General features: G+C 46.5%; 1 protein-coding gene across 5 annotated transcripts in view; it reads right to left on the bottom strand.

Moving 5' to 3' along the window:
- kalrna (kalirin RhoGEF kinase a) overlaps window positions 1-24376 on the bottom strand; it is a 253945-nt gene that overhangs the window by 86921 nt on the left and 142648 nt on the right. For all 5 annotated transcript variants that reach the window (XM_075480381.1, XM_075480382.1, XM_075480384.1 and 2 more), the window contains exons 28-37: window positions 23679-23800; window positions 20402-20468; window positions 20221-20330; window positions 20084-20153; window positions 18970-19059; window positions 17397-17489; window positions 17203-17314; window positions 14236-14426; window positions 14053-14154; window positions 13829-13977 (exon numbers count right to left, since the gene is read on the bottom strand). In XM_075480381.1, coding sequence (XP_075336496.1) covers window positions 13829-13977; window positions 14053-14154; window positions 14236-14426; window positions 17203-17314; window positions 17397-17489; window positions 18970-19059; window positions 20084-20153; window positions 20221-20330; window positions 20402-20468; window positions 23679-23800 — 1106 coding nt within the window. The remainder of the gene's footprint in view (window positions 1-13828; window positions 13978-14052; window positions 14155-14235; window positions 14427-17202; window positions 17315-17396; window positions 17490-18969; window positions 19060-20083; window positions 20154-20220; window positions 20331-20401; window positions 20469-23678; window positions 23801-24376) is intronic.

Below are 24376 nucleotides of genomic sequence, written 5' to 3'. Positions count from 1 at the left end.
CCAAACTTTAGCACAAACTTTACCCCCAAACTTAGCCCAAACTTTAGCCCAAACTTTACCCCAACTTTACCCCAACTTTAGCCCAAACTTTAGCACAAACTTTAGCCCCAAACTTTAGCCCAAACTTTACCCCCAAACTTTGCCCCCAAACTTTAGCCCAAACTTTAGCCCAAACTTTACACCCAAACTTTAGCCCAAACTTTAGCCCAAACTTTAGTCCAAACTTTACCCCCAAACTAAGCCCAAACTTTAGCCCAAACTTTACCCCAACTTTACCCCAACTTTAGCCCAAACTTTAGCCCAAACTTTAGCCCAAACTTTACTCCCAAACTTTAGTCCAAACTTTAGTCCAAACTTTAGTCCAAACTTTAGCCCAAACTTTACCCAAACTTTAGCCCAAACTTTAGCACAAACTTTAGCCCAAACTTTACACCCAAACTTTAGCCCAAACTTTAGCCCAAACTTTACCCAAACTTTAGCCCAAACTTTAGCACAAACTTTAGCCCAAACTTTACACCCAAACTTTACCCCAACTTTAGCCCAAACTTTAGCCCAAACTTTACACCCAAACTTTAGCCCAAACTTTAGCCCCAAACTTTAGCCCAAACTTTACACCCAAACTTTAGCCCAAACTTTAGCCCCAAACTTTAGCCCAAACTTTACACCCAAACTTTAGCCCAAACTTTAGCCCCAAACTTTACACCCAAACTTTACACCCAAACTTTAGCCCAGACTTTAGCCCAGACTTTAGCCCAACTTTAGCCCAAACTTTAGCCCAGACTTTAGCCCAGACTTTACCCCCAAACTTTAGCCCAAACTTTAGCCCAAACTTTAGTCCAGACTTTAGCCCAGACTTTAGCCCAAACTTTAGTCCAAACTTTAGCCCAAAATTTAGCACAAACTTTACCCCAACTTTACCCCAAACTTTAGTCCAAACTTTAGCACAAACTTTACCCCAACTTTACCCCAAACTTTAGTCCAAACTTTAGCCCAGACTTTAGTCCAAACTTTAGCACAAACTTTACCCCAACTTTACCCCAAACTTTAGTCCAAACTTTACCCCCAGACTTTAGCCCAAACTTTAGCCCAGACTTTAGCCCAAACTTTAGTCCAAACTTTAGCCCAAACTTTAGCCCAAACTTTAGCCCAAACTTTACCCAAACTTTAGCCCAAACTTTAGCCCAAACTTTAGTCCAAACTTTAGTCCAAACTTTAGCCCAAACTTTGCCCTAACTTTAGCCCAAACTTTAGCACAAACTTTAGCCCAAACTTTAGCCCAAACTTTAGCCCAAACTTTAGTCCAAACTTTAGTCCAAACTTTACCCCCAAACTTTAGCCCAAACTTTAGTCCAAACTTTACCCCAACTTTAGCCCAAACTTTAGCCCAAACTTTACACCCAAACTTTAGCCCAAACTTTAGCCCAAACTTTAGCCCCAAACTTTAGCCCCAAACTTTACACCCAAACTTTAGCCCAAACTTTACACCCAAACTTTACCCCAGACTTTAGCCCAGACTTTAGCCCAGACTTTAGCCCAAACTTTAGCCCAGACTTTACCCCCAAACTTTAGCCCAAACTTTAGCCCAAACTTTAGTCCAGACTTTAGCCCAAACTTTAGTCCAAACTTTAGCCCAAACTTTAGCACAAACTTTACCCCAACTTTACCCCAAACTTTAGTCCAAACTTTAGCACAAACTTTAGCCCAAACTTTAGTCCAAACTTTTGCACAAACTTTAGCACAAACTTTAGCCCAAACTTTACCCAAACTTTAGCCCCAAACTTTAGCACAAACTTTAGTCCAAACTTTAGTCCAAACTTTAGCCCCAAACTTTAGCCAAACTTTAGTCCAAACTTTAGCACAAACTTTAGCACAAACTTTAGTCCAAACTTTAGCACAAACTTTAGCACAAACTTTAGCCCCAAACTTTAGCACAAACTTTAACCCAAAGTTTACCCAAACTTTAGTCCAAACTTTAGCACAAACTTTAGCCAAACTTTAGCCCAAACTTTAACCCAAACTTAGCCCAAACTTTAGTCCAAACTTTAGCCCAAACTTTAGCCCAAACTTTAGCCCAAACTTTAGCCCAAACTTTACCCAAACTTTAGCACAAACTTTAGCACAAACTTTAGCCCAAACTTTAGTCCAAACTTTAGCCCAAACTTTAGCCCAAACTTTACCCCAAACTTTAGCCCAAACTTTAGCCCCAAACTTTAGCCCCAAACTTTACACCCAAACTTTAGCCCAGACTTTAGCCCAGACTTTAGCCCAAACTTTAGCCCAGACTTTAGCCCAGACTTTACCCCCAAACTTTAGCCCAAACTTTGGCCCAAACTTTAGTCCAGACTTTAGCCCAAACTTTAGCCCAAACTTTAGCACAAACTTTACCCCAACTTTACCCCAAACTTTAGTCCAAACTTTAGCACAAACTTTACCCCAAACTTTAGTCCAAACTTTAGCCCAAACTTTAGCCCAGACTTTAGTCCAAACTTTAGCACAAACTTTACCCCAAACTTTAGTCCAAACTTTAGTCCAAACTTTACCCCCAGACTTTAGCCCAAACTTTAGCCCAGACTTTAGCCCAAACTTTAGTCCAAACTTTAGCACAAACTTTACCCCAACTTTACCCCAAACTTTACCCCAAACTTTAGTCCAAACTTTAGCACAAACTTTACCCCCAAACTTAGCCCAAACTTTAGCCCAAACTTTACCCCAACTTTAGCCCAAACTTTAGCACAAACTTTAGCCCCAAACTTTAGCCCAAACTTTACCCCCAAACTTTGCCCCCAAACTTTAGCCCAAACTTTAGCCCAAACTTTACACCCAAACTTTAGCCCAAACTTTAGCCCAAACTTTACCCCCAAACTAAGCCCAAACTTTAGCCCAAACTTTACCCCAACTTTACCCCAACTTTAGCCCAAACTTTAGCCCAAACTTTAGCCCAAACTTTACCCCCAAACTTTACCCCCAAACTTTAGTCCAAACTTTAGTCCAAACTTTAGCCCAAACTTTACCCAAACTTTAGCCCAAACTTTAGCCCAAACTTTAGCCCAAACTTTACCCCAACTTTAGCCCAAACTTTAGCCCAAACTTTACACCCAAACTTTAGCCCAAACTTTAGCCCCAAACTTTAGCCCAAACTTTACACCCAAACTTTAGCCCAAACTTTAGCCCCAAACTTTAGCCCAAACTTTACACCCAAACTTTAGCCCAAACTTTAGCCCCAAACTTTACACCCAAACTTTACACCCAAACTTTAGCCCAGACTTTAGCCCAGACTTTAGCCCAACTTTAGCCCAAACTTTAGCCCAGACTTTAGCCCAGACTTTACCCCCAAAATTTAGCCCAAACTTTAGCCCAAACTTTAGTCCAGACTTTAGCCCAGACTTTAGCCCAAACTTTAGTCCAAACTTTAGCCCAAACTTTAGCACAAACTTTACCCCAACTTTACCCCAAACTTTAGTCCAAACTTTAGCACAAACTTTACCCCAACTTTACCCCAAACTTTAGTCCAAACTTTAGCCCAAACTTTAGCCCAGACTTTAGTCCAAACTTTAGCACAAACTTTACCCCAACTTTACCCCAAACTTTAGTCCAAACTTTACCCCCAGACTTTAGCCCAAACTTTAGCCCAGACTTTAGCCCAAACTTTAGTCCAAACTTTAGCCCAAACTTTAGCCCAAACTTTACCCAAACTTTAGTCCAACTTTACCCCAAACTTTAGTCCAAACTTTAGCACAAACTTTACCCCCAAACTTAGCCCAAACTTTACCCCCAAACTTTAGCCCAAACTTTAGCCCAAACTTTACCCCCAAACTTTAGCCCAAACTTTAGCCCAAACTTTACCCCAACTTTACCCCAACTTTAGCCCAAACTTTAGCACAAACTTTGGCCCCAAACTTTAGCCCAAACTTTACCCCCAAACGTTGCCCCCAAACTTTAGCCCAAACTTTAGCCCAAACTTTAGCCCAGACTTTAGCCCAAACTTTACACCCAAACTTTAGCCCAAACTTTACACCCAAACTTTAGCCCCAAACTTTACCCCAACTTTAGCCCAAACTTTAGTCCAAACTTTAGCACAAACTTTACCCCCAAACTAAGCCCAAACTTTAGCCCAAACTTTACCCCAACTTTACCCCAACTTTAGCCCAAACTTTAGCCCAAACTTTACCCCCAAACTTTACCCCCAAACTTTAGCCCCAAACTTTAGCCCAAACTTTACCCAAACTTTAGCACAAACTTTAGCACAAACTGTAGCACAATCTTTAGCCACTAACTTTACCCCAAACTTTAGCACAAACTTTACCCCAAACTTTAGCATAAACTTTAGCACAAACTTTAGCCACTAACTTTACCCCAAACTTTACCCCAAACTGTAGCCCAAACTTTAGCCCAAACTTTAGCATAAACTTTAGCACAAACTTTACCCCAAACTGTAGCCCAAACTTTAGCACAAACTTTAGCACAAACTTTACCCAAACTTTAGCCACAAACTTTAACCCAAACTTTACCCAAACTTTAGCCCCAAACTTTAGCACAAACTTTAGTCCAAACTTTAGTCCAAACTTTAGCCCAAACTTTAGCCAAACTTTAGCCCAAACTTTACCCAAACTTTAGCCCCAAACTTTAGCACAAACTTTAGTCCAAACTTTAGTCCAAACTTTAGTCCAAACTTTAGCACAAACTTTAGCACAAACTTTAGCACAAACTTTAGCACAAACTTTACCCAAACTTTAGCCCAAACTTTAACCCAAACTTAGCCCAAACTTTAGTCCAAACTTTAGTCCAAACTTTACCCAAACTTTAGCCCAAACTTTAGTCCAAACTTTAGTCCAAACTTTAGCCCAAACTTTAGCCCAAACTTTAGCACAAACTTTAGCCCAAACTTTAGTCCAAACTTTAGTCCAAACTTTACCCCCAAACTTTAGCCCAAACTTTAGTCCAAACTTTACCCCAACTTTAGCCCAAACTTTAGCCCAAACTTTAGCCCAAACTTTAGCCCAAACTTTACACCCAAACTTTAGCCCCAAACTTTAGCCCAGACTTTAGCCCAGACTTTAGCCCAAACTTTAGCCCAGACTTTACCCCCAAACTTTAGCCCAAACTTTAGTCCAGACTTTAGCCCAAACTTTAGTCCAAACTTTAGCCCAAACTTTACCCCAACTTTACCCCAAACTTTAGTCCAAACTTTAGTCCAAACTTTTGCACAAACTTTAGCCCAAACTTTACCCAAACTTTAGCCCAAACTTTACCCAAACTTTAGCCCAAACTTTACCCAAACTTTAGCTCCAAACTTTAGCACAAACTTTAACCCAAACTTTAGTCCAAACTTTAGCACAAACTTTAGCCCAAACTTTAGCCAAACTTTAGCCCAAACTTTACCCAAACTTTAGCCCCAAACTTTAGCACAAAACTTTAGTCCAAACTTTAGCACAAACTTTAGTCCAAACTTTAGTCCAGACTTTAGCCCAGACTTTAGCCCAAACTTTAGCCCAGACTTTACCCCCAAACTTTAGCCCAGACTTTAGCCCAAACTTTAGCCCAAACTTTAGCACAAACTTTACCCCAACTTTACCCCAAACTTTAGTCCAAACTTTAGCACAAACTTTAGCCCAAACTTTAGTCCAAACTTTAGCACAAACTTTAGCACAAACTTTAGCCCAAACTTTAGTCCAAACTTTAGCCCAAACTTTAGTCCAAACTTTACCCAAACTTTAGCACAAACTTTAGCCCAAACTTTACCCAAACTTTAGCCCAAACTTTACCCAAACTTTAGCTCCAAACTTTAGCACAAACTTTAACCCAAACTTTAGTCCAAACTTTAGCACAAACTTTAGCCAAACTTTAGCCCAAACTTTACCCAAACTTTAGCCCCAAACTTTAGCACAAACTTTAGTCCAAACTTTAGTCCAAACTTTAGCCCCAAACTTTAGCCCAAACTTTAGTCCAAACTTTAGTCCAAACTTTAGTCCAAACTTTAGCCCAAACTTTAGCCCAAACTTTAACCCAAACATTAACCCAAACTTTAGCACAAACTTTAGCACAAACTTTAGCCCAAACTTTAGCCCAAACTTTAGCCCAAACTTTAACCCAAACTTTAACCCAAACTTTAGCCCAAACTTTAGTCCAAACTTTAGCCCAAACTTTACCCAAACTTTAGCCCAAACTTTAGCCCAAACTTTAGTCCAAACTTTAGCCCAAACTTTGCCCTAACTTTAGCCCAAACTTTAGCACAAACTTTAGCACAAACTTTAGCCCAAACTTTAGCCCAAACTTTAGTCCAAACTTTAGTCCAAACTTTACCCCCAAACTTTAGCCCAAACTTTAGTCCAAACTTTACCCCAACTTTAGCCCAAACTTTAGCCCAAACTTTAGCCCAAACTTTAGCCCCAAACTTTACACCCAAACTTTAGCCCAAACTTTACACCCAAACTTTACCCCAGACTTTAGCCCAGACTTTAGCCCAGACTTTAGCCCAAACTTTAGCCCAGACTTTACCCCCAAACTTTAGCCCAAACTTTAGCCCAAACTTTAGTCCAGACTTTAGCCCAAACTTTAGTCCAAACTTTAGCCCAAACTTTAGCACAAACTTTACCCCAACTTTACCCCAAACTTTAGTCCAAACTTTAGCACAAACTTTAGCCCAAACTTTAGTCCAAACTTTAGCACAAACTTTAGCACAAACTTTAGCCCAAACTTTAGTCCAAACTTTTGCACAAACTTTAGCCCAAACTTTAGTCCAAACTTTAGCCCAAACTTTACCCAAACTTTAGCCCAAACTTTACCCAAACTTTAGCTCCAAACTTTAGCATAAACTTTAGTCCAAACTTTAGCACAAACTTTAGCCCAAACTTTACCCAAACTTTAGCCCCAAACTTTAGCACAAACTTTAGTCCAAACTTTAGTCCAAACTTTAGCCCCAAACTTTAGCCCAAACTTTAGTCCAAACTTTAGCACAAACTTTAGTCCAAACTTTAGCACAAACTTTAGCACAAACTTTAGTCCAAACTTTAGCACAAACTTTAGCACAAACTTTAGCCCAAACTTTAGCCCCAAACTTTAGCACAAACTTTAACCCAAACTTTACCCAAACTTTAGTCCAAACTTTAGCACAAACTTTAGCCAAACTTTAGCCCAAACTTTAACCCAAACTTAGCCCAAACTTTAGCCCAAACTTAGCCCAAACTTTAGCCCAAACTTTACCCAAACTTTAGCACAAACTTTAGCCCAAACTTTAGTCCAAACTTTAGCCCAAACTTTAGCCCAAACTTTAGTCCAAACTTTAGCCCAAACTTTAGCCCAAACTTTACCCCAAACTTTAGCCCAAACTTTAGCCCAAACTTTAGCCCCAAACTTTAGCCCCAAACTTTAGCCCCAAACTTTAGCCCAGACTTTAGCCCAGACTTTAGCCCAAACTTTAGCCCAGACTTTAGCCCAGACTTTACCCCCAAACTTTAGCCCAAACTTTGGCCCAAACTTTAGTCCAGACTTTAGCCCAAACTTTAGCCCAAACTTTAGCACAAACTTTACCCCAACTTTACCCCAAACTTTAGTCCAAACTTTAGCCCAAACTTTAGCCCAGACTTTAGTCCAAACTTTAGCACAAACTTTACCCCAAACTTTAGTCCAAACTTTAGTCCAAACTTTACCCCCAGACTTTAGCCCAAACTTTAGCCCAGACTTTAGCCCAAACTTTAGTCCAAACTTTAGCACAAACTTTACCCCAACTTTACCCCAAACTTTACCCCAAACTTTAGTCCAAACTTTAGCACAAACTTTACCCCCAAACTTAGCCCAAACTTTAGCCCAAACTTTACCCCAACTTTACCCCAACTTTAGCCCAAACTTTAGCACAAACTTTAGCCCCAAACTTTAGCCCAAACTTTACCCCCAAACTTTGCCCCCAAACTTTAGCCCAAACTTTAGCCCAAACTTTACACCCAAACTTTAGCCCAAACTTTAGCCCAAACTTTAGTCCAAACTTTACCCCCAAACTAAGCCCAAACTTTACCCCAACTTTACCCCAACTTTAGCCCAAACTTTAGCCCAAACTTTAGCCCAAACTTTACCCCCAAACTTTAGTCCAAACTTTAGTCCAAACTTTAGTCCAAACTTTAGCCCAAACTTTACCCAAACTTTAGCCCAAACTTTAGCCCAAACTTTAGTCCAAACTTTACCCCAACTTTAGCCCAAACTTTAGCCCAAACTTTACCCCAACTTTAGCCCAAACTTTAGCCCAAACTTTACACCCAAACTTTAGCCCAAACTTTAGCCCCAAACTTTAGCCCAAACTTTACACCCAAACTTTAGCCCAAACTTTAGCCCCAAACTTTAGCCCAAACTTTACACCCAAACTTTAGCCCAAACTTTAGCCCCAAACTTTACACCCAAACTTTACACCCAAACTTTAGCCCAGACTTTAGCCCAGACTTTAGCCCAACTTTAGCCCAAACTTTAGCCCAGACTTTAGCCCAGACTTTACCCCCAAACTTTAGCCCAAACTTTAGCCCAAACTTTAGTCCAGACTTTAGCCCAGACTTTAGCCCAAACTTTAGTCCAAACTTTAGCCCAAACTTTAGCACAAACTTTACCCCAACTTTACCCCAAACTTTAGTCCAAACTTTAGCACAAACTTTACCCCAACTTTACCCCAAACTTTAGTCCAAACTTTAGCCCAGACTTTAGTCCAAACTTTAGCACAAACTTTACCCCAACTTTACCCCAAACTTTAGTCCAAACTTTACCCCCAGACTTTAGCCCAAACTTTAGCCCAGACTTTAGCCCAAACTTTAGTCCAAACTTTAGCCCAAACTTTAGCCCAAACTTTAGCCCAAACTTTAACCCAAACTTTAACCCAAACTTTAGTCCAAACTTTAGCCCAAACTTTACCCAAACTTTAGCCCAAACTTTAGCCCAAACTTTAGTCCAAACTTTAGTCCAAACTTTAGCCCAAACTTTGCCCTAACTTTAGCCCAAACTTTAGCACAAACTTTAGCACAAACTTTAGCCCAAACTTTAGCCCAAACTTTAGTCCAAACTTTAGTCCAAACTTTACCCCCAAACTTTAGCCCAAACTTTAGTCCAAACTTTACCCCAACTTTAGCCCAAACTTTAGCCCAAACTTTACACCCAAACTTTAGCCCAAACTTTAGCCCAAACTTTAGCCCCAAACTTTACACCCAAACTTTAGCCCAAACTTTACACCCAAACTTTACCCCAGACTTTAGCCCAGACTTTAGCCCAGACTTTACCCCCAAACTTTAGCCCAAACTTTAGCCCAAACTTTAGTCCAGACTTTAGCCCAAACTTTAGTCCAAACTTTAGCCCAAACTTTAGCACAAACTTTACCCCAACTTTACCCCAAACTTTAGTCCAAACTTTAGCACAAACTTTAGCCCAAACTTTAGTCCAAACTTTAGCACAAACTTTAGCACAAACTTTAGCCCAAACTTTAGTCCAAACTTTTGCACAAACTTTAGCACAAACTTTAGCCCAAACTTTAGCCCAAACTTTACCCAAACTTTAGCCCAAACTTTACCCAAACTTTAGCTCCAAACTTTAGCACAAACTTTAGTCCAAACTTTAGCAAAAACTTTAGCCCAAACTTTACCCAAACTTTAGCCCCAAACTTTAGCACAAACTTTAGTCCAAACTTTAGTCCAAACTTTAGCCCCAAACTTTAGCCAAACTTTAGTCCAAACTTTAGCACAAACTTTAGTCCAAACTTTAGCACAAACTTTAGCACAAACTTTAGTCCAAACTTTAGCACAAACTTTAGCACAAACTTTAGCCCAAACTTTAGCCCCAAACTTTAGCACAAACTTTACCCAAACTTTAGTCCAAACTTTAGCACAAACTTTAGCCAAACTTTAGCCCAAACTTTAACCCAAACTTAGCCCAAACTTTAGTCCAAACTTTAGCCCAAACTTAGCCCAAACTTTAGCCCAAACTTTAGCCCAAACTTTACCCAAACTTTAGCACAAACTTTAGCACAAACTTTAGCCCAAACTTTAGTCCAAACTTTAGCCCAAACTTTAGCCCAAACTTTAGTCCAAACTTTAGCCCAAACTTTACCCCAAACTTTACCCCAAACTTTAGCCCAAACTTTAGCCCAAACTTTAGCCCCAAACTTTAGCCCCAAACTTTACACCCAAACTTTAGCCCAGACTTTAGCCCAGACTTTAGCCCAAACTTTAGCCCAGACTTTAGCCCAGACTTTACCCCCAAACTTTAGCCCAAACTTTGGCCCAAACTTTAGTCCAGACTTTAGCCCAAACTTTAGCCCAAACTTTAGCACAAACTTTACCCCAACTTTACCCCAAACTTTAGTCCAAACTTTAGCACAAACTTTACCCCAAACTTTAGTCCAAACTTTAGCCCAAACTTTAGCCCAGACTTTAGTCCAAACTTTAGCACAAACTTTACCCCAAACTTTAGTCCAAACTTTAGTCCAAACTTTACCCCCAGACTTTAGCCCAAACTTTAGCCCAGACTTTAGCCCAAACTTTAGTCCAAACTTTAGCACAAACTTTACCCCAACTTTACCCCAAACTTTACCCCAAACTTTAGTCCAAACTTTAGCACAAACTTTACCCCCAAACTTAGCCCAAACTTTAGCCCAAACTTTACCCCAACTTTACCCCAACTTTAGCCCAAACTTTAGCACAAACTTTAGCCCCAAACTTTAGCCCAAACTTTACCCCCAAACTTTGCCCCCAAACTTTAGCCCAAACTTTAGCCCAAACTTTCCACCCAAACTTTAGCCCAAACTTTAGCCCAAACTTTAGTCCAAACTTTACCCCCAAACTAAGCCCAAACTTTAGCCCAAACTTTACCCCAACTTTACCCCAACTTTAGCCCAAACTTTAGCCCAAACTTTAGCCCAAACTTTACCCCCAAACTTTACCCCCAAACTTTAGTCCAAACTTTAGTCCAAACTTTAGCCCAAACTTTACCCAAACTTTAGCCCAAACTTTAGCCCAAACTTTAGCCCAAACTTTAGTCCAAACTTTACCCCAACTTTAGCCCAAACTTTAGTCCAAACTTTAGCCCAAACTTTACCCAAACTTTAGCCCAAACTTTAGCCCAAACTTTAGCCCAAACTTTAGTCCAAACTTTACCCCAACTTTAGCCCAAACTTTACCCCAACTTTAGCCCAAACTTTAGCCCAAACTTTACACCCAAACTTTAGCCCAAACTTTAGCCCCAAACTTTAGCCCAAACTTTAGCCCAAACTTTAGCCCCAAACTTTAGCCCAAACTTTACACCCAAACTTTAGCCCAAACTTTAGCCCCAAACTTTACACCCAAACTTTACACCCAAACTTTAGCCCAGACTTTAGCCCAGACTTTAGCCCAACTTTAGCCCAAACTTTAGCCCAGACTTTAGCCCAGACTTTACCCCCAAACTTTAGCCCAAACTTTAGCCCAAACTTTAGTCCAGACTTTAGCCCAGACTTTAGCCCAAACTTTAGTCCAAACTTTAGCCCAAACTTTAGCACAAACTTTACCCCAACTTTACCCCAAACTTTAGTCCAAACTTTAGCACAAACTTTACCCCAACTTTACCCCAAACTTTAGTCCAAACTTTAGCCCAAACTTTAGCCCAGACTTTAGTCCAAACTTTAGCACAAACTTTACCCCAACTTTACCCCAAACTTTAGTCCAAACTTTACCCCCAGACTTTAGCCCAAACTTTAGTCCAAACTTTAGCCCAAACTTTAGCCCAAACTTTACCCAAACTTTAGTCCAACTTTACCCCAAACTTTAGTCCAAACTTTAGCACAAACTTTACCCCAACTTTACCCCAAACTTTACCCCAACTTTACCCCAAACTTTAGTCCAAACTTTAGCACAAACTTTAGTCCAAACTTTAGCCCAAACTTTAGCCCAAACTTTACCCAAACTTTAGTCCAACTTTACCCCAAACTTTAGTCCAAACTTTAGCACAAACTTTACCCCAACTTTACCCCAAACTTTACCCCAACTTTACCCCAAACTTTAGTCCAAACTTTAGCACAAACTTTACCCCCAAACTTAGCCCAAACTTTAGCCCAAACTTTACCCCCAAACTTTAGCCCAAACTTTAGCCCAAACTTTACCCCCAAACTTTAGCCCAAACTTTAGCCCAAACTTTACCCCAACTTTACCCCAACTTTAGCCCAAACTTTAGCACAAACTTTGGCCCCAAACTTTAGCCCAAACTTTACCCCCAAACTTTGCCCCCAAACTTTAGCCCAAACTTTAGCCCAAACTTTAGCCCAGACTTTAGCCCAAACTTTACACCCAAACTTTAGCCCAAACTTTACACCCAAACTTTAGCCCCAAACTTTACCCCAACTTTAGCCCAAACTTTAGTCCAAACTTTAGCACAAACTTTACCCCCAAACTAAGCCCAAACTTTAGCCCAAACTTTACCCCAACTTTACCCCAACTTTAGCCCAAACTTTAGCCCAAACTTTACCCCCAAACTTTACCCCCAAACTTTGCCCAAACTTTAGCCCAAACTTTACCCCCAAACTTTAGCCCCAAACTTTAGCCCCAAACTTTAGCCCAAACTTTACCCAAACTTTACCCCCAAACTTTAGCCCCAAACTTTAGCCCCAAACTTTAGCCCAAACTTTACCCAAACTTTAGCCCCAAACTTTAGCACAAACTTTAGCACAAACTGTAGCACAATCTTTAGCCACTAACTTTACCCCAAACTTTAGCACAAACTTTACCCCAAACTTTAGCATAAACTTTAGCACAAACTTTAGCCACTAACTTTACCCCAAACTTTACCCCAAACTGTAGCCCAAACTTCAGCCCAAACTTTAGCATAAACTTTAGCACAAACTTTACCCCAAACTGTAGCCCAAACTTTAGCACAAACTTTAGCACAAACTTTAGCACAAACTTTACCCAACAGAAGCTTGTTTTACCAAGCGAAGAACAGCAGAATAACGAGTGGCTTTTATCACTGAAACGTTTGTTGTGAAGGGCAGAAAATCCCTCAGATTTACAACATGTGAGCTCACAGTAACCGCTCACAGTAACCCCTCACAGTAACCGCTCACGGTAACCGCTCACGGTAACCGCTCACAGTAACCCCTCACAGTAACCCCTCACGGTAACAGCTCACGGTAACAGCTCACGGTAACAGCTCACGGTAACCCCTCACGGTAACCGCTCACGGTAACCGCTCACGGTAACAGCTCACGGTAACAGCTCACGGTAACCCCTCACGGTAACAGCTCACGGTAACAGCTCACGGTAACCCCTCACGGTAACCGCTCACGGTAACCGCTCACGGTAACAGCTCACGGTAACAGCTCACGGTAACAGCTCACGGTAACCGCTCACGTTAACCCCTCACAGTAAACCCTCACAGTAACCGCTCACGGTAACCCCTCACAGTAACCCCTCACGGTAACAGCTCACGGTAACAGCTCACGGTAACAGCTCACGGTAACAGCTCACGGTAACCCCTCACGGTAACCGCTCACGGTAACCGCTCACGGTAACAGCTCACGGTAACAGCTCACGGTAACCCCTCACGGTAACAGCTCACGGTAACAGCTCACGGTAACCGCTCACGGTAACCCCTCACGGTAACCGCTCACGGTAACCGCTCACGGTAACCGCTCACAGTAACAGCTCACGGTAACCGCTCACAGTAACAGCTCACAGTAACCGCTCACAGTAACAGCTCACAGTAACCGCTCACAGTCAGCGCTCACAGGGAGCTGTGGAAGGCTCTCCATAAACTCGTGGTCATACTTCACGGTAGGCATGAGCAGAGGCAGCTTCCTTCCTGTCTGAAGCTTTTACACTCGGACACACAAACTTACCTCTTGGTGTGATTCCTGGGTTTGGTCAGCGCCGGTGCTTTTGGCAGATGAAGAGGCTCCTTCAGCGCCCCCTTCAGGTGGGTCATCCTCTCCTGGATCACCTCCCTGATGTTTTTGATCCACTCCTGTTTGGCCTCCATGTTAGAAGCCTGGAGGACGCACAGCTGTTGGTGTCACATGACCAACGAGGATGACAGTAAACCCTTTTTATTCCTCCCACTTACTTTCAGCACAGTCTTGTTATCGGAGGAGGGCGTTCTTCCTGCCCACAGGGCAAATTTACACGGGTCGCCCTCGATGTGCTCGGTTACCCCCAGCTCTGACGTCTGCGGGGGGAGACAGGAAGTGACACGTAAAGTGGGTGGAAGCGGCAGCCGGGCCCCGGCCTGGTGGCAGAACTCACTCACCAGTAGCTTGTTCTTGTACTGGTACTTGGTCCTCCCAGCCGAGTCTTTGATCTCCTTGCTGAAGACCAGCGAGAACTCGAACAGGAAGAGGTGCCGGTCCCGGCCCTTCCGGATCAGCGACCGCGGGTCCCAGACCTGGAAGCTGTCCTGCAGGATCAGCTCGCCCTGCACCTCCAGGTTCTCCTCGAAGCCTGAGGAAGGAGAGGACTAAGGCTGTGTTCCAAACCGCATACTTCTCCTACTACTCCTACTGACTTTTTTCCCGGATGCATACTAGATTCTCCTAAATGTTGGGTATGCATCATGAGGTTACTACTCATACTCAAACTACCCAAGATGCAACGTAACGTGACGTCGCCGATCGTCATTTCCTGTCAAAACGGCAGTTTCAAGCTAGCTACAACGAGGGTAGGTTCACTTCCTGTTTTCAAAACAAACGCTCTGCATACTGTCTTATCGATATGTATGTAGTATGCAGTATGTAGTATGGAGTATGCAGTATGTAGTATGCAGTATGTAGTATGCAGTATGCAGTATGCAGTATGTAGTATGCAGTATGTAGTATGCAGTATGCAGTATGCAGTATGCAGTATGCAGTATGGAGTATGCAGTATGTAGTATGTAGTATGCAGTATGCAGTATGCAGTATGTAGTATGCAGTATGTAGCATGTAGTATGCAGTATGCAGTATGCAGTATGCAGCATGTAGCATGCAGTATGCAGTATGCAGCATGCAGCATGCAGTATGCAGTATGCAGCATGCAGTATGCAGTATGTAGTATGCAGCATGCAGTATGTAGTATGCAGCATGTAGTATGCAGTATGCAGTATGCAGTATGGAGTATGCAGTATGTAGTATGCAGTATGTAGTATGCAGTATGCAGTATGCAGTATGCAGTATGTAGTATGCAGTATGTAGTATGCAGTATGCAGCATGCAGTATGCAGTATGCAGTATGCAGCATGCAGCATGCAGTATGTAGTATGCAGTATGCAGCATGCAGTATGCAGTATGTATTATGCAGTATGCAGTATGTAGTATGCAGTATGCAGTATGTAGTATGCAGTATGCAGTATGTAGTATGCAGTATGTAGCATGCAGTATGCAGTATGCAGTATGTAGCATGTAGTATGCAGTATGCAGTATGTAGTATGCAGTATGTAGTATGTAGTATGTAGTATGCAGTATGCAGTATGTAGTATGCAGTATGTAGTATGCAGTATGCAGTATGTAGTATGCAGTATGTAGTATGCAGTATGTAGTATGCAGTATGCAGTATGTAGTATGCAGTATGTAGTATGCAGTATGCAGTATGTAGTATGCAGTATGTAGTATGCAGTATGTAGTATGCAGTATGCAGTATGTAGTATGCAGTATGTAGCATGCAGTATGCAGTATGTAGTATGCAGTATGCAGTATGTAGTATGCAGTATGTAGTATGCAGTATGTAGTATGCAGTATGCAGTATGTAGTATGCAGTATGTAGTATGCAGTATGCAGTATGTAGTATGCAGTATGCAGTATGCAGTATGTAGTATGCAGTATGCAGTATGTAGTATGGAGTATGCAGTATGCAGTATGTAGTATGCAGTATGTAGTATGCAGTATGTAGTATGCAGTATGTAGTATGGAGTATGCAGTATGTAGTATGCAGTATGCAGTATGTAGTATGTAGTATGCAGTATGCAGTATGGAGTATGGAGTATGGAGTATGCAGTATGTAGTATGCAGTATGTAGTATGCAGTATGTATTATGCAGTATGTAGTATGCAGTATGTAGTATGCAGTATGCAGTATGCAGTATGTAGTATGCAGTATGCAGTATGTAGTATGCAGTATGTAGCATGTAGTATGCAGTATGCAGTATGTAGTATGTAGTATGCAGTATGTAGTATGTAGTATGCAGTATGCAGTATGTAGTATGCAGTATGTAGCATGTAGTATGCAGTATGCAGTATGCAGTATGTAGTATGCAGTATGTAGTATGCAGTATGCAGTATGTAGTATGCAGTATGCAGTATGTAGTATGTAGTATGCAGTATGTAGTATGTAGTATGCAGTATGTAGTATGTAGTATGTAGTATGCAGTATGTAGTATGCGGTATGCAGTATGCAGTATGCAGTATGTAGTATGCAGTATGTAGTATGCAGTATGTAGTATGCAGTATGTAGTATGTAGTATGCAGTATGTAGTATGCGGTATGTAGTATGCAGTATGTAGTATGTAGTATGCAGTATGCAGTATGTAGTATGTAGTATGCAGTATGTAGTATGCGGTATGCAGTATGCAGTATGCAGTATGTAGTATGCAGTATGTAGTATGCAGTATGTAGTATGTAGTATGCAGTATGTAGTATGCAGTACGTAGTATGCAGTACGTAGTATGCAGTATGTAGTATGTAGTACGTAGTATGCAGTATGTAGTATGCAGTACGTAGTATGCAGTACGTAGTATGCAGTACGTAGTATGTAGTATGTAGTATGCAGTATGCAGTATGCAGTATGTAGTATGTAGTATGCAGTATGTAGTATGCAGTATGCAGTATGTAGTATGCAGTATGCAGTATGTAGTATGCAGTATGCAGTATGCAGTATGTAGTATGCAGTATGTAGTATGTAGTATGCAGTATGTAGTATGCAGTATGCAGTATGTAGTATGTAGTATGCAGTATGTAGTATGCAGTATGTAGTATGCAGTATGTAGTATGCAGTATGTAGTATGTAGTATGCAGTATGTAGTATGCAGTACGTAGTATGTAGTATGTAGTATGCAGTATGCAGTATGCAGTATGTAGTATGTAGTATGCAGTATGTAGTATGCAGTATGCAGTATGCAGTATGTAGTATGCAGTATGTAGTATGTAGTATGCAGTATGTAGTATGCGGTTTTGAACACAGCCTCAGAGTTCACATCAGGGGAGCAGGATGCATCGCCGTTATTCGCCAGCAGGGAGCAGCGTTTCTCACCCTCCAACATGGCCAGGTGCATGGCATCATTCGCCCTCTTAGGCACGCTGAGCATCACCTCCAAACCATCTTTAATCTCTCCTTTTCCCTCCTCACAGCAGGACAGCAGCTCCTGCAGAGCAGAGGACGTTAAACACCGTGAGATGGGGCAGCAGATTAACACCCGGCTCCTGTTTTCTTCTTCTGTTTCCTACCTTCAGCAGTAGTTGGTACTTTGTGATCCTCTGGACTGGTTTGATGAGGTAGGAGTTGATGGAGTTGGCCAGCCCACGTCTCTGCTGGATGTCCTGTTCGTGCACACAGAAGAAGAAGAAACAACCCCCCCAAAAAACTGTCTTTAATGTCCACACAAAGAAGAATATTTCCTAGGTGCAGCAGTAAGAAATAAACGGCCCAGATGTCACTTAATTTAAAACCAAAGTTAAAAAAAAAACCCACAAAACATACAAGTGAAAGCGATGAGCTGCTGGTGGCTGAGTGTGATGTGGGAGGAAAGTGGTGAAACACTCCCACCTGCTGGTCATACAGCTGAACTGCACAACCATAAAGACCCGGGAGGGAAACCACAAAAAACTGGAGAAAAAATACATTTAAACAAGACTGGTGTAGATATTTAGTTTCCTGTAATATAATCCTGAAATTAGACATAAATGGGAACAAAGTGCCTAAAGATCCAGTTTAAAACGGCTTCTTTGCTCAGTTGGACACAACACTGGTTCATCCCTTGAGTTAGGAGCCTTTTTCCTGCCTGAATGGTTCATAGCTCAGAGTTAAGTGGAAAAAACAAAGAAAATTCCTCTGAAGATGCTCAGGTACGAGGACTGGACTGAAGATGAGGGAAGAAGCAGAAAATGTCCAAAGAGAAACTCTGAGAGAGCTTCAGGAAGCTGCAGAACTGCTGATCAGGACTCTGGATCGGGACTCTGGGTCGGGACTCTGGGTCGGGACTCTGGGTCGGGACTCTGGGTCGGGACTCTGGGTCGGGACTCTGGGTCGGGACTCTGGGTAAGGACTTCTACACTGTAAAGCCCCATACACACACGTCGCTGCTATTTACTCGCTCAGCGAGTGAAGTCAATAGAATGTCTATGTGTTCACGCGAGGCGAGTAGGCGAGGAGAGTACAAGCGATGCGATGTGGGCGGATTCCGAGATGAACATATTTCAACTTCGAGCGACGCGAGTAAAGCGAGTAAAAGCGAGTAGCCAATTAAAATGCAGAATACAGATTATTGACAGGTGACGTTCCCCCAGTTTTCTCCAAACAGTGGCCACCCAACTTCTACACACCAAGTCAGCAAAAGCACCCAAGCGAGTGGCGAGTAGGCGAGTGAGCGAGTAGGCGAGTAAATAGCAGCGATGTGTGTGTATGGGGCTTTAGTGTGAACACACTGAGTCCTCATTTCCTGAGTGTTTGGCTTTATGAATCATTCTGAGGACTCGGTTCTGTGCGGTTTTATTAAATCCTGACACCTGGAAACATCTTTCTTTCCTCTTTAAAGTTCAGTGTCACAGATCAATGCTGTAGTTTTGTTTTACAAGTATTCTAAACATTTGTTTTTATCAGGAGTCGCACAGTTTCCTGCCCTGAGCCTGGATGCAGAACATCGCTGCCTCCCCTGGAATCAGTACGTTGATTCAAAACCCTGAAACCTGCTCAGCTTCTATGAGATCATTCAGCTGTAAGAAAGCTGAAACAGTCCGTGTTAGATCAGTGTGAATGGAAGCTTCTGAGGCTTTAACATCAGCCCTGTTTCTATTCACTCACGTCAAAGAAGGTGCCGGCATTCTCCAGAATCAGCTGACTGGAGTCCGGTTTGTTCTTGCAGTAATCCACGTAAATGTGGAACTTATCAGCCTGGAAAACAGGAGAGAAGAGGATGTGTCAAACATTCAACCCACCCTGGACCAGCCCACCCTGGACCAAGCCCACCCTGGACCCAGCCCACCCTGGACCAGCCCACCCTGGACCCAGCCCACCCTGGACCAGCCCACCCTGGACCAGCCCACCCTGGACCAACCTACCCTGGACCAAACCCACCCTGGACCAGCCCACCCTGGACCAAGGCCACCCTGGACCAAGCCACCCTGGACCAGCCCACCCTGGACCGAGCCACCCTGGACCAAGCCACCCTGGACCAAGCCACCCTGGACCAAGCCACCCTGGACCAAGGCCACCCTGGACCAACCCACCCTGGACTAAGGCCACCCTGGACCAAGCCACCCTGGACCAAGGCCACCCTGGACCAAGGCCACCCTGGACCAAGGCCACCCTGGACCAACCCACCCTGGACCAGGCCACCCTGGACCAAGCCACCCTGGACCAAGCCACCCTGGACCAGCCCACCCTGGACCAAGCCCACCCTGGACCAAACCCACCCTGGACCAAGCCCACCCTGGACCAAGCCACCCTGGACCAAGCCACCCTGGACCAACCCACCCTGGACCAAACCCACCCTGGACCAACCCACCCTGGACCAAGCCACCCTGGACCAACCCACCCTGGACCAAACCCACCCTGGACCAAGCCCACCCTGGACCAAGCCACCCTGGACCAACCCACCCTGGACCAAACCCACCCTGGACCAAGGCCACCCTGGACCAAGGCCACCCTGGACCAGCCCACCCTGGACCAAGGCCACCCTGGACCAGCCCACCCTGGACCAAGCCACCCTGGACCAGCCCACCCTGGACCAAGCCACCCTGGACCAGCCCACCCTGGACCAAGCCACCCTGGACCAAGCCACCCTGGACCAAGCCACCCTGGACCAAGCCCACCCTGGACCAAGCCACCCTGGACCAAGCCCACCCTGGACCAGGCCACCCTGGACCAAGCCACCCTGGACCAGGCCAGGCATCTGAGCTTTAGTTTGGACTCTCACCCAGGTGACGAAGCAGTGACCCACGTCCTCTGGAAGCTGCTCGTAGTTCACCAGCTCCTTCAGGAAAATACTGGAAGACAACAGAAACATCAGCCACCTGCTCCCGGTAAGTTCATCCTGAACTGCTGGTCACTCACTTGTTGTGGAAGTCGTAGATCTCCTGCATGTTGCCAAAAACGATGAGCTCCTTGCTGGCGATGCCCGAGGGGATCTCCTCCACGCCGCCGGTCATCTCCAGCAGGTAGGTCTGTCAGACAGAGGAGGTTAGTGGGCGGTGCAAAGGTGAGCTGGAAGAAGATGGGAAAGGCTTTTCCTCACCTCCAGACACTCCTGGAGATCTCTGACGTAGGTCTTCTCCGTCTGCAGCAGCTCTGCCATGATGAACCTGAGACAGAGAGAGGATTCAGACTAAATCACATAACCGCAGAGAGGCCGAGAGGCCGAGAGGCAGAGAGGCAGAGAGGCCGAGAGGCCGAGAGGCTGGGCCAAGGCCGAACGAGGCCGGGCCGAGGCCGAACGAGGCCGGGCCGAGGCCGAACGAGGCTGGGCCGAGAGGCTGAGAGGCTGGGCCAAGGCCCAACGAGGCTGGGCCGAGAGGCTGAGAGGCTGGGCCAAGGCCGAACGAGGCTGGGCCGAGGCCGAACGAGGCTGGGCCGAGGCCGAACGAAGCTGGGCCGAGAGGCTGAGAGGCCGAGAGGCAGAGAGGCAGAGAGGCCGAGAGGCAGAGAGGCCGAGAGGCAGAGAGGCCGAGAGGCCGAGAGGCCGAGAGGCAGAGAGGCCGAGAGGCCGAGAGGCCGAGAGGCAGAGAGGCCGAGAGGCCGAGAGGCCGAGAGGCAGAGAGGCAGAGAGGCCGAGAGGCCGAACGAGGCTGGGCCAAGGCCGAACGAGGCTGGGCCAAGGCCGAACGAGGCTGGGCCAAGGCCGAACGAGGCTGGGCCGAGAGGCTGAGAGGCTGGGCCAAGGCCCAACGAGGCTGGGCCGAGAGGCTGAGAGGCTGGGCCGAGAGGCTGAGAGGCTGGGCCTAGGCCCAACGAGGCTGGGCCGAGAGGCTGAGAGGCTGGGCCAAGGCCCAACGAGGCCGGGCCGAGGCCGAACGAGGCCGGGCCGAGGCCGAACGAGGCTGGGCCGAGAGGCTGAGAGGCTGGGCCTAGGCCCAACGAGGCTGGGCCACAACCGAACGAGGCTGGGCCGCGACCGAACGAGGCTGGGCCGCGACCGAACGAGGCTGGGCCGCGACCGAACGAGGCTGGGCCTAGGCCGAACGAGGCTGGGCCGCGACCGAACGAGGCTGGGCCGCGACCGAACGAGGCTGGGCCGCGACCGAACGAGGCTGGGCCGCGACCGAACGAGGCTGGGCCTAGGCCGAACGAGGCTGGGCCACAACCGAACGAGGCTGGGCCGAGGCCGAACAAGGCTGGGCCACGACCGAACGAGGCTGGGCCTAGGCCGAACGAGGCTGGGCCACAACCGAACGAGGCTGGGCCGCGACCGAACGAGGCCGGGCCGAGGCCGAACGAGGCTGGGCCGAGAGGCTGAGAGGCTGGGCCTAGGCCCAACGAGGCTGGGCCGCGACCGAACGAGGCTGGGCCGCGACCGAACGAGGCTGGGCCGCGACCGAACGAGGCTGGGCCTAGGCCGAACGAGGCTGGGCCACGACCGAACGAGGCTGGGCCTAGGCCGAACGAGGCTGGGCCACAACCGAACGAGGCTGGGCCGCGACCGAACAAGGCTGGGCCACGACCGAACGAGGCTGGGCCTAGGCCGAACGAGGCTGGGCCACAACCGAACGAGGCTGGGCCGCGACCGAACAAGGCTGGGCCACGACCGAACGAGGCTGGGCCTAGGCCGAACGAGGCTGGGCCACAACCGAACGAGGCTGGGCCGCGACCGAACGAGGCTGGGCCGCGACCGAACGAGGCTGGGCCTAGGCCGAACGAGGCTGGGCCACAACCGAACGAGGCTGGGCCTAGGCCGAACGAGGCTGGGCCTAGGCCGAACGAGGCTGGGCCACAACCGAACGAGGCTGGGCCGAGGCCGAACAAGGCTGGGCCACGACCGAACGAGGCTGGGCCTAGGCCGAACGAGGCTGGGCCACAACCGAACGAGGCTGGGCCGCGACCGAACGAGGCTGGGCCGCGACCGAACGAGGCTGGGCCGCGACCGAACGAGGCTGGGCCTAGGCCGAACGAGGCTGGGCCACAACCGAACGAGGCTGGGCCGAGGCCGAACGAGGCTGGGCCACGACCGAACGAGGCTGGGCCTAGGCCGAACGAGGCTGGGCCACAACCGAACGAGGCTGGGCCACAACCGAACGAGGCTGGGCCACAACCGAACGAGGCTGGGCCACGACCGAACGAGGCTGGGCCTAGGCCGAACGAGGCTGGGCCACAACCGAACGAGGCTGGGCCACAACCGAACGAGGCTGGGCCACAACCGAACGAGGCTGGGCCGAGGCCGAACGAGGCTGGGCCTAGGCCGAACGAGGCTGGGCCGCGACCGAACGAGGCTGGGCCGAGGCCGAACGAGGCTGGGCCTAGGCCGAACGAGGCTGGAACACGGCCGAACGAGGCTGACGATGTCCTGTCCGGGGACGGGTTCACACATTCTGAAAGGACTCAGCAGGATCTATGAATCTCTATGATTGTGTTCACAGGTGGAGTTTGGCTTCTTGGTCCGTACCACATCAGGCAGAACTTTAGTTCAGATTTTTTATATTCCACCAGCATGGTGCTCTTACTGGTCGGTTTCTGTGATGTGAACTCTGAACTTCCAGAGCAAAGCTGACGGTACTGACTGTGTTCAGCCCGTAAAAGAGGCGTGACAGCACAGGACTTCCTGGGAAGGAAACAGCAGATCCACAACCCGTCCTGAGCTTCTGGGTTTCAGAGAACGAGGGAAGCTGTTTGCTTTGATGCTGCTGGTTTAGTCACGGGAGCTCGTCCCGACCGCCAGGGAGGGTCATCAATTCAGCAAAGAAATCACTGAGGATCAGTCGGGGGGTTTTGGGTCTCTGATGGGCGCCTTCCAATGGAGGATTTACTGGTGCGACCACCAGGGAGGAGGCCCTGAGGTACAATGTGTTTCATCTGGACTTGGAACAACTCTGGACCCCCCAGGAAGAACCGGAAAGATCCCGGCAGGAGGGAGCCCAGAGAAGGGGGAGAACATGTGGAGATGGAAGATGCTTCACGGTTCACGATCGAACAGCTGCAGGACGTTTTATATCATTTCCTTTTTGGATAAAAACAAATATTTTTTCATTTGATTTCATCTTTAACTCATGTTAACCAGTCTGAGCACCACAGTGAGCCAATCAGTGTTTACAGACAGCAGAAATACATTCTGCAACCTTTCCAGGCCTGGAACTAACCTTCTGCAGCCTTTCCAGGTCTGGAAAATAACATTCTGCAACTTTTAAAGGCCTGGAAAATACCTTTAAAAGTCTTTGCAGGTCTGGAAATAACCTTCAAAGCTTTTCCAGGACTGGAAATAACCTTCAAAGTTTTGCCAGGCCTTGATATAACATTTAAAGTTTTTCCAGGCCTGGAACTAACCTTTAAAAGCTTTTCCAGGCTGCTTCCCTCCTGCTACTCACTCTTTCTTCCTGGCGGACTTCCTCTTCTCCTCGTTGATCTCGTGGTTGGGGTCCCGCAGTTTGACCTCGGGGTCGTCGGTCAGGCTGGCAGGAATGCTGTCCAGCTCCAGGTCCTTGTTGTCCTGCAGAGAGGAACCAAACGCTGCTCAGTGCCCTGAACTCTGCCCCCAACCCAACATTACCCCCTCAGAGAAGAACTCTGCCCCTAACCCAACATTACCCTCTCAGAGAAGAACTCTGCCCCCAACCCAACATTACCCCCTCAGAGAAGAACTCTGCCCCTAACCCAACATTACCCCCACCGAGAAAAACTCTGCCCCTAACCCAACATTACCCCCTCAGAGAAGAACTCTGCCCCTAACCCAACATTACCCCCTCAGAGAAGAACTCTGCCCCTAACCCAACATTACCCCCTCAGAGAAGAACTCTGCCCCTAACCCAACATTACCCCCTCAGAGAAGAACTCTGCCCCTAACCCAACATTACCCCCTCAGAGAAGAACTCTGCCCCTAACCCAACATTACCCCCTCAGAGAAGAACTCTGCCCCTAACCCAACATTACCCCCTCAGAGAAGAACTCTGCCCCTAACCCAACATTACCCCCTCAGAGAGGAACTCTGCCCCCAACCCAACATTACCCCCTCAGAGAGGAACTCTGCCCCTAACCCAACATTACCCCCTCAGAGAAGAACTCTGCC

Source organism: Odontesthes bonariensis, chromosome 12 (genome assembly GCF_027942865.1).
Source record: "Odontesthes bonariensis isolate fOdoBon6 chromosome 12, fOdoBon6.hap1, whole genome shotgun sequence".
NCBI lineage: Eukaryota > Metazoa > Chordata > Actinopteri > Atheriniformes > Atherinopsidae > Odontesthes > Odontesthes bonariensis.
This window is presented reverse-complemented; position numbering and strand designations above follow the sequence as displayed.